This window comes from Hevea brasiliensis, chromosome 8 (assembly GCF_030052815.1).
Source record: "Hevea brasiliensis isolate MT/VB/25A 57/8 chromosome 8, ASM3005281v1, whole genome shotgun sequence".
Lineage (NCBI taxonomy): Eukaryota > Viridiplantae > Streptophyta > Magnoliopsida > Malpighiales > Euphorbiaceae > Hevea > Hevea brasiliensis.
Window position 1 is genome coordinate 4,402,428 of NC_079500.1, and position 10,376 is coordinate 4,412,803.

Sequence of the window (10,376 nt, forward strand, 5' to 3'; positions counted from 1 at the left end):
TTCCCTTTAAAAAGGATTAAACGTTAATCTGCAGTTTTATTAGAAAACTTTCATCTAAATCCTTTGCAGCACAGCAGGGCCTTGACCGTTTGATAATTTTTGGAGACCCTTTCATTTCTTTTGTTTATCTGTCTGTTAACTGGAGAATATGTGTGTTGGAGTTGCTCAGTTGGTGCAATGCAACGCAGCTGATAGAGAAGCTCTTCTTGACTTCAAAATGGGTCTTAATGATTCTTGGAACCAGCTCTCCTCATGGCAAGGAACCAATTGTTGTCAATGGTCGGGAATATCTTGTGATGATACTACTGGTGCTGTTCTTTCAGTTGATATCTCTCTAGATATCCCAAATTCTTCAGGTCTGCAGCCATTGGTTGGGGAGATCAGACCTTCATTGGCAGAACTCAAGTCCTTGAAACATTTGGACTTGAGTGGGAACAACTTCAATGGTAAAATTCCTCATTTCTTTTCCTTTTTGGAGAATTTGCTATATCTAAACCTGTCATTTGCTGGGTTTAGTGGCTCAATCCGTCCAAATCTTGGAAATCTCTCTAGCTTGCAGTTTCTTGATGTCTCTTCTTATAGTTTAAATGTTGATAATGTTGAATGGGTGAGTGGTCTTGTCTCACTAAAACATTTGGCTATGAATTATGTTGACCTTTCAAAGGTTGGAATAGGATGGGTTGTGGCATTAAACAAGCTTCCATTTTTAGCCGAGTTGCATTTAGCTGAGTGTGGCTTATCCAATTTCATCTATTCTCTTCCTTCTGTTAATTTGTCTTCACTTGCAGTCCTAGACCTTCCATCCAATTCCAAGTTACCAAATTGGCTTGTGAATATTAGCAGCCTTGTATCTATTGACATCAGCGACAGTAGCTTGCCTGGAAGGATTCCACTAGGTTTTAGTGAACTTCCAAATTTGAAGTCACTAGAAGTTCACTAAAACTTCATGATAATGAAAATCTCTCAGCAAGTTGCTATCAGTTATTTCTTGGAAGCCGGAAAAAGATAGAAGTTCTAGATCTTTCTGCCAGCAAGTTACATGGGAGACTTCCTGCTTCCCTTGGAAATATGACGTCTCTGTTTTATCTTGATTTATCTTGGAATGGTATCAAAGGTGAGATTCCAAGCTCCATCGGTAGCCTATGTAACATACAGGTAATTGATTTGTCATTTAATTGCCTGACAAGAGGTTTGCCAAACTCGCTGGGCCACCTCAAAAATCTTATTCATCTCTATTTGCAGAATAACTTGCTTCAAGGGTCCCTGCTTTCATTGGAAATTTACAGCATTTAGCTCATCTTGGACTCAGCTCAAATAAGCTAAATGGCACTTTTCCAGATAGCTTAGGACTGCTCTCTGAGTTGTGTCTCCTTGATGTTTCCTTCAATGAATTGACAGGTGTCATTTCAGAAGCACATTTTTTGAGGCTAAGTAAATTGAAGTTCTTGTGGTTGTCTAGAAACTCACTCATTTTCAATGTCAGTTACAATTGGATCCCTCCATTCCAAATCTCTACACTGGATATTGGATCATGCCATGTTGATCCTTCCTTTCCAATTTGGCTTAGATCTCAAAAAGAGATAAAATATTTATGTCTCTCAAACTGCAGTATTTCAGGCTCTATACCAAACTGGCTTTGGGTTATGTCTGGCAACCTGTCTATTTTAGATGTTTCTTCCAATCATTTAAAGGGCCATTTGCCAAATCCGTTGAATGCAAGTCCAAATGCAAACCTCTTCCTACTAGAGCTTTCCAATAACCAATTATCTGGTCCCATACCAAGCAATATTGATCAAATCATGCCTCTATACTTTCTCTCTCTTTCTGGTAACCAGCTGAATGGTCAAATCCCAGCCTTAATTGGAGAGATGAATAATCTTGAAGTATTGGATCTTTCAAGAAATAATTTGACAGGAAGCATTCGTTCAAGCATTGGGAATTGTCTTACCCTCTATGTTCTAGACCTTCAAAACAACAATTTGTTTGGTGGCATTCCAAGATCTATGGGTCAGTTACGTGAGCTTCGAACACTTCACCTGGTCAACAACAGATTATCATTGTTGGAAACTTTGGACCTCTCGAACAATAGGCTGACAGGTAATATACCACCTTGGATTGGAAAAGCTTTCTCATCTCTCAGAATGCTTAGCTTGAGGTCAAATAACTTCTCCGGATAACTTCGTTTAGCACTTTCAAATTTGAGTTCTTTGAAAATTTTGGACCTGGCAGAAAACCAATTGAATGGCTCCTTTTCTTTTGCCTTTCAAAATCTTGAAGCCATGACACATCTGCAAAATGTTAGCCAGCAAGTTTTGTTTTACACAGCGAACAATGGCTTTTACAAAGAAAACACATATGTCATAAAAAATGGCCTTGAATTGCAGTACACCAAAACTCTTTCCCTTTTGACCAGCATAGAACTTTCTGGAAATAATTTATATGGAGAGTTTCCCAAAGAAATAACAAAATTAGTTGGTTTGGAAGTTTTGAACTTGTCAAGAAACCATATCAGTGGCCAGATTCCTGAAAACATTTCAGAATTGCGTCAGTTGTTATCTCTTGATCTCTCAGGCAATAGGCTTTCAGGCCTAATTCCTCAGAGCATGTCTTCAATGACATTTTTGGGAAGTTTGAATCTGTCAAATAATAACTTCTCAGGCAGAATTCCATATAAGGGTCGATGACAACTTTTGATGCATCTTCGTTTGGTGGTAATTCAGGTCTCTGCGGGGATCCCCCCACTTTGAAATGTCTAGATGCTGATTCAAACAATTGGGGAAGCCGTGATGATTCAGATGGTGGAAGGAAAGATGAGGCACTTGCTGAGGTTTCTTTATCTACTTTCTTTTTTTTGTGAATTTTCATTTTCTTGTACAATCTGCAGACAAATCATTGATGTAATTTTGCTAGTCTTCCATGTAGAAGTTTTTCTAATTTTCAGAATAAACTTTCTGTTATGATAGTTGCAAGCTCTCTTTTAAATCTTCTTCTATGACGACAGTAGGAATAAAAGATTACATTGGCATTCTCTTTTAACATTAACATTTTCTTTTATCCTTCAAGCAAGCTACCATCTCTTGTGATCCAGTCACAACAAAGGGTGTTTGGGTTGTGAGAAAGAGAGTGAAAGTGAGAAGGAAACAAACAGAAAGGGATAGAAACAGAGAAGAGTGAAGATGGAGAGGAAATAGAACAGTAGAGGGAAGTTGCAATTCTGCTATTTGATGAATATCCCCTTTACACTTAATTTCTATTTCTATTAGCTACAGCATGATTGCTAATCTACTTCCCTAACAGCTCATTACATCCTCTCGAGTGTTGCAAGGTGCTCGCACTCTACCCAAATCTAGATTTAATTAATATTTTAAAAACTTGAATCAATCTTAAACTCGATTCAAAATTATTATCAATTATCTGAACTTATTCCAAACCTAGTTATTATTACCTATAAAAACTCGAAGCCATTTAATTTTATATATTTTAATTAATAATTTATGTAAAAAATTATTTTGAATAATAATTTTTATGTTAAAATTTAATAATTTCATAAAATATTAAAATTCTATTTTATATAAAATAAAATATATTGGATCTTTCAACAAATATTTTGGCAGGAAGCATTCCTTCAAGCATAAGGAATGGTCTTACCCTCCAAGTTCTAGACCTTCAAAACAACAATTTGTTCGGTGGCATTCCAAGATCTATGGGTCAGTTACGTGGGCTTCAAACACTTCACCTGGGCAAGAACAGATTAGCAGGAGAAATTCCATCATCTCTTCAGAGTTTGTCATTGTTGGAAACTTTGGACCTCGCAAACAATAGGCTGCCAGGTAATATACCACCTTGGATTGGCGAAGCTTTCTCATCTCTCAGAATACTTAGCCTGAGGTCAAATAACTTTTCTGGAGAACTTCCTTCAGAACTTTCAAATTTGAGTTATTTACAAATCTTGGACCTAGCAGAAAACCAATTGAATGGTTCCTTTCCTGCTGCCTTTGGCAATTTTAAAGCCATGACACATCTGCAAAATATTAACAAGCAGATTTTGTTTTATGGAAATTATAGTCCAGGCACTTACCATGATAACATATATGCCATAAAAAATGGCCTTGAACTGCAGTACACCAAGACTCTTTCCTTTTTAACCAGCATAGATCTTTCTGGAAATAATTTATATGGAGAGTTTCCTAGAGAAATAACAAAGTTAGTTGGTTTGGAGGTTTTGAACCTGTCAAGAAACCATATCAGAGGCCAGATTCCTGAAAACATTTGAGAATTGCGTCAGTTGTTGTCTCTTGATCTCTCAGGCAATCGGCTTTAAGGTCCAATTCCTCAGGGGATGACTTCTTTAATTATTTTGGGAAGTTTGAATCTGTCAAACAATAATTTGTCAGGCAGAATTCCTTATAAAGGTCAAATGACAACTTTTATTGCATCTTCATTTGCTGGGAATTCAGGTCTCTGTGGAGATCCCCTCGCTTTGAAATGTCCAGATGATGGTTCAAACAATAGGGGGAGCTATGATGATTCGGATGGTGGAAGGAAATATGAGGCAGATGATGGTAATGGCTTCATTGCTAAGTATTTTTACTTGAGCACTGGGCTGGGATTTGCAGTAGGTTTGCTGCTTCCTTATTTTATATTTGCAACCAAAAGATCTTGGGCGAGGTCTATTTTGCTTTTGTGGATGTGATTGTAGGAAGATTGTCAAGTGCAACTATAGGAAGAAGAATTCAGCACCGGAGCTGAAATTTTCTTTTCTTCTATAGTGAGCGATCAGCTTATTAATATTCTTCAGAAGTAATTTTGTAAACTTTCCACCTTTTGATGCTTTTTTTTCCTGAAATTTCACTGCTTTCAATTTTTTTTTCTCCGGTGAGACTGTGATTTGAATCCTCTCTTCTATATGTTCCACAGTTCCAGCTATGTGCATGGGAGAAAATTTTGTTCTTTGCTAGCAACATTAGTTAGTTTGATCTGTTCAAGCTGCAAAAATTCCTAAAGATATATGTTACTATTTGGATACTTGCATCTACGACTCATTTGTCAAAGGATTATTTTTATGCAATTATCATATGATCATTCTCTTCAATTTGGATGAAATGGAAGCATACAAAATGAGGAAGGATTGCTTGTTAAAAAAAATAGATTCAAGAAGCAGAATATGAATCAAGGACTACTAGAGCAAGAAACAAAATATCCAATTCTGCTCAGTGGGAAAACTTCTACTTTTTCATGATTCTTGTAGAATATATTTCAGTCTATCGCTGTGCAGGGGATGGGCGCTATGATAGGGAGAGACTTCCTTTAATCTTCACTATAAAAAAAATATTTTAATAAATAAAAAGACACATACAAGAGAGTATTTCTTGGTGCATGATGTTTGCGGATGATATTGTTCTGATAGATGAAACAGGAGAAGGAGTCAATAGAAAGCTAGAACTTTGGAGAAGTACTCTAGAGTCAAAGGGTTTTAAGTTAAGTAGAACGAAGACAGAAGGCCAAACTAGTGATAGGAGAGGAGTTAGTTTGAATGGAGTGGTACTGTCCCAAAATAATCACTTTAAATATCTAGACTCAGTCTTTCAAATAAATGGATAAATGGAGGATGTTAGTAATAGGATTAAAGCCAGATGGTTGAAGTAAAGACGTGCCAAGTGAATTTTATGTGATCGTAAGATCCCAATAAGTTGAAAGAAAAATTTTAACGTACAGCTATAAGACTAGGGCACTAAAAGAGTCATATACGTCTAAGATAAGAGTTGTAGAGATTAAAATGTTAATGTAGATGGGTGGCCATACTAGACTAAATAAAATCCGTAACGAGAGTATTAGAGAAAAGATGAGTGGTGCCAATTAAAGATAAGTTGAGAGAAGGTAGATTGAGGTGGTTTGGTCATTTAAAGAGTGACATATGAAGGTTCCAGTTAAACAAGTAGAGCACAGGTCAGAGGATAGAAAGAAAAAAAAGGAGTAAATCTAAATTAATTCATAATCTAGAAGTATTACACATTTTTGAGGATTTAACTCAAAATTATTTAAAGTGGAGAAAACAAATTTATATAGTCGATCCTAAATTTTTGAGATAAATGTTTAGTTGAGTTGAGTCGAGTTTTATCAAGCCAACAGTTTAGTAGTGGATTTTCTGTATTTTTTTGTCTTTTTCCCTAAATTTGCTGCTTTCTCTTAGATAAAGGGTAAAAAGAATGGAAAGAAAATTGAAGCTTATCAACACCCATAATAATTTGGCAATTTGATTTAGCTGATGTGTGAAAATTTTCAACTTTTTACCTTTCTCATGTAGAGGACTCTCGGGCTCTGTACTCCCATGATTTTCTATTTTGTTTGGTCCTTTTAAAGGAAACTCATAAAGGGACAAAACATTTTGGCCACTAGTAGAAAAAAAATTAAAAAATCCAATCTTGTTTTTAATGGTCTATCTCTGCTGAATCCCACTTCATTTCTTGCTCATGTTTCATCTGTGAGAAATCAAATCAAACTTGCTGAGTAGATTCAGCTTTCTGTTGTCTGCTATGGCTTTCTTTGCTTCTATCTCCGCTTCTACGCTCTCTGTACCAACCCCAATTCGCAGGCCGATAATGATTTCGCGCCGTTTGTTGTGTCCCTTAGCTACTCTAAGTTCATCATCTTCCCCTGAATCAGCATCTGCTTCAGCTTCAACTAGAACCATTGATTCCTCCAAGAACCCATCTACACCGTTTGTTGAATCCTCTAGACCCCATGATTCCAGCTTCAACTATGCACGTGCTAACCCAACAGGTAGCAGCCCATTTGTGCGGTTTGTTCTCTCTACTGAATCTAACATTGAGAGGGTACTAATTCCTTCCCTTTCTTGCTTACTGTTACTGAAATTTTATGGGTATTTAATTCTTTATATTTCTTTTATTCTTCTTTTAGTGGAATTGATCTTCCAAAAATTTTGTTTATCCTCTCATATTGTTGGAGGTGAAAAGTTTCTGTTTTGAGTTCTTCAAATACAGAGAGGCCAAAGAAGAAGTAGTAGCTTTATTGATAGGTTAAAAATATGTGATGGAGAAATTTTGCGAATTTTGAACCATTTTAGGCCTAAGGATATGAAAGACCAAAGTACTGGTCTGTTCAAGTTTGGCAGAGAGGCCTACCTTTTGGCCTCAAAGATCTTTATTATTACCATTCGAATCATTACAGTATATATTCTATATTGTTGAAGAAAAATTAACACAAATTTTTCTTGATTCTGCAATAAAATCTATATTTATGGGCAATATACAAGTGGAAAATATCTATGCTTATGGTAAAGAACAAATTATAATCTATATGAACTCTTCAAATTTTAATTTCAGAATAAAATTTACAATATTTGTACTCATTCGTTCTGCTACCAATACCATAAAAAAATCTCATAAAATATTCAATTCGGATTGCATTGCGGGCTTTTCAAGTCAAATCATAATTTGAGTGCATAAAATTATATCCACATACAAGCTACATCATAACATATATTTTTGCATTGATTCTACATATATCATCCCAATTTCTATTCTTTTTTTTTTCTTTCTTTTTAAGTTTTGTATGCATGGTCAAGTGTGATAACGGGGCACTTTTCATGTTCATTGTTGGCAGCTAATCTTTGATTTCCGTTTCTTGGCACTTCTGGCTATTGGAGGCTCATTGGCTGGTTCACTTTTGTGCTTCTTAAATGTACTTTCTTCTACCCAGCATCTATCAACAGCTTGTATGTAGTCATATAGAATTGGAATTTACATTAATTAATAATGATGGTAGAGGTTTATCCAAAGGAGTTTATTGGTTTTCTTCCATTTCTGAAGGTTGGAGGATAGGGTTTTGAAGTTCAATCTGATACCTCCATTAGAATTGGATTTTCCATAGTTATTTATATTGCTTTCTCTACCACAATGAGATGTTTTTTTGAAGCAGGTAGCTGCTGAAATTTGATACAAAGCTTGTGTTGTTTTGGTCTTTTGGGTGGGTTCTGCTTTGAAATATGAACATATATAGCTCTAGCTCAAGTGTAATAATTGCAGTTACATCAATATTAGTATGAAATTATGCACACACAGAGATTAATACTGCCACCGCTTCTGATCTTTTGTAGGGTTGTGTTTACATTTTTGATGCATATAAAGTCTATTGGACAAGCTGTGTTAAAGGAATTCACTCTGGACAGATGGTTCTGCGCTTAGTTGAAGCTATTGGTAAGCTTCTCCTAGAATTTGTTCAATACTTATTTGATATTGTCTAGAGGCATTTATATGAAGTATTCGTGTTAATTTCATAGAGCCCTGCATGGAGAAAATAATTCATAAAGACTCACAATACCTCTGCAAACAATTAGACCATAACTTCTCTTTGAAAAGTACTCCAGAAAACTTACTTCTCTTTTGATAACAAATTTTTATCTTACTAATAAGTTAATGACACCGTCATCATGGATTATATTTGTCATAAATATTATCTTAACAGAAACAAGAAAATTTGAGAATACACGCATATGAATGCTGAGGGCTCACAATCAATTCACATATTTAATATGTCAATCTTCTCTTATAAAGTCAAGTTATGCTGTTTCCTATTTGGAAGGCAAAATGTCAAGTTTCTATTGAAGATGAACATGTATGCTGACATATTTATGCTCAATGTAGATGTTTATCTTGCTGGGACTGTGATGCTAATCTTTGGCATGGGCTTATACGGATTATTTATCAGCAATGTGCCTCCTGATGTTCCTTCCCATGTCGACCGAGCTCTGAAAGGCTCTTCCTTATTTGGAATGTTTGCTTTGAAGGTAAATTTTATTCCATAAGAAACTTGCTCCTTAGCTTTCTTCACTTTACAGGATATTACCATCAGCATATACCATTCAAATCTTACATTTACATTCATAACTCATCAAAAGCTGTCTAAGTCTGGTAATGCAATTGAATGAATTTTTGGGGTTTGCAGGAGAGGCCGAAATGGATGAAGATCAGCTCACTTGATGAACTGAAGACAAAAGTAGGGCATGTTATTGTTATGATTCTTCTGGTGAAGATGTTTGAGAGGAGCAAGATGGTAACAATAGCTACAGGAATGGATTTACTAAGCTATTCTGTTTGCATTTTCTTGTCATCTGCTTCTTTATACATCCTTCATAATCTGCACAAGTCAGACTAGAGATGGATGTCAGATACATAAACTTGCATATAATGTAATTATTAATTTATGACTAGTATTAGTTTTGATCTTGGAAGAGTGTTCATAGCTATACTTGCAGTTTCATGGAAATTAACAGAATCATAGATACTTTTAGGAAAAAAAACATCTATTATGACAGTGTCCCGAGGAGTTATTTTAATGTACAGAAAATCAAAAGTAAGCTGCGTTTGCCGGGAGTCGAACCCGGGTCTATTGCTTGGAAGGCAATTATCCTAACCGTTGGACTACAAACGCTTGGTAGTTTAGTTCAAAAATGCATTATATATACTCGAATTGAAATACACCGGCTCTCTAAGGACATGTAGAAGAGGTAATTTTTATTATTGTAACTTTTAATTTTTCATTTATATTATTTGTATATTTAAAGAGATTAAATTAATTTTTTATCTCATTAATAGTGATGTCTTTTGGAGGAGATAAATGTTAACCTTAGAGACTATGTTAATAATTATCCTTTTTAAAGATTAAAACTTACAAAAGTGATATTTAATCTTTAATTTTTTAACTTTTTATCAAACACATTTTAAAATAATCAAAGAACTGAGATAAAAGTCTTAATTTCATTTATTGTTCTTCAATTATAGAGGTTGTTTTATTACCATCCCACAACCTCAATTTTAATTTAATACCATCTAAAGAGTATTTTAATCAAAAGCTGACTTGGATATGTTTAGGTAAATTTAACCAAAGGAACTTTAAACGCTATTAAATTGAAAGTTAAGTATTTCTGTTATACAATTTTAAGTTATAAGACAATAACAAAACAACCCTCAAAATTAAAAAATGACAAGTGAAATTAAGCCCAAAAAATCTCATAGACCTCTTCTATCGATTTCTAATCTCCCTCTTTGGGTATATGTTTTCAATTTCCATTTTTTATTCAAAACACGCACAATAAGCCAAGTGATAACGGATGGATTATATAGTAGGGGGTAACACACTCTCTTTCTCACAAAAATAAGTAATCTTACAATGGGATACTCAAAAGTTATACTTTCCCACTTGGAGGAAAACCAATCTATACAATGTGTACACATTCAAATAATCCAAAATGCTTCTCTGTTTTTAATTTTGATAATGCAATGCTATTAATCTGCCTGACGCTTCGTTAACCTTCCATTTTCCTATCTTAACTTTGATAATGCTACGCTATTTCATTC

The 10,376-nt window shown here is 34.9% G+C and overlaps 2 protein-coding genes and 1 non-coding gene across 6 annotated transcripts; 2 read left to right on the forward strand and 1 right to left on the reverse strand.

Annotated features, from left to right (window-relative positions):
• LOC110654574 (LRR receptor-like serine/threonine-protein kinase GSO1) lies at positions 1-2,962 on the forward strand. 3 transcript variants are annotated; one of them, XM_058150963.1, is made up of 2 exons: positions 1-2,097; positions 2,721-2,962. In XM_058150963.1, exons 1-2 carry the CDS (start codon positions 1,644-1,646, stop codon positions 2,855-2,857), a joined length of 591 nt encoding a protein of 196 aa, XP_058006946.1. In that variant the 5' UTR covers positions 1-1,643; the 3' UTR covers positions 2,858-2,962. The 3 variants fall into 2 exon arrangements, 1 of the variants encoding a protein (XP_058006946.1); XR_009150477.1 differs by lacking the exon at positions 2,721-2,962 and having other exon boundaries at positions 1-1,155; positions 1,243-1,415.
• A 3,404-nt stretch (positions 2,963-6,366) lies between these two features.
• LOC110654593 (uncharacterized) lies at positions 6,367-9,245 on the forward strand. 2 transcript variants are annotated; one of them, XM_058150964.1, is made up of 5 exons: positions 6,369-6,833; positions 7,624-7,701; positions 8,117-8,216; positions 8,664-8,806; positions 8,965-9,245. In XM_058150964.1, the coding sequence occupies exons 1-5, from the start codon at positions 6,534-6,536 to the stop codon at positions 9,172-9,174; spliced, it is 831 nt and encodes a 276-aa protein (XP_058006947.1). In that variant the 5' UTR covers positions 6,369-6,533; the 3' UTR covers positions 9,175-9,245. The 2 variants fall into 2 exon arrangements, with proteins under 2 accessions (XP_021666322.2, XP_058006947.1); XM_021810630.2 differs by lacking the exon at positions 7,624-7,701 and having other exon boundaries at positions 6,367-6,833.
• A 133-nt stretch (positions 9,246-9,378) lies between these two features.
• On the reverse strand, positions 9,379-9,450 carry TRNAG-UCC (transfer RNA glycine (anticodon UCC)). Its single transcript has one exon. It is a non-coding gene; the product is annotated as a tRNA-Gly (tRNA).
• Between the last annotated feature and the right edge of the window lie 926 nt (positions 9,451-10,376).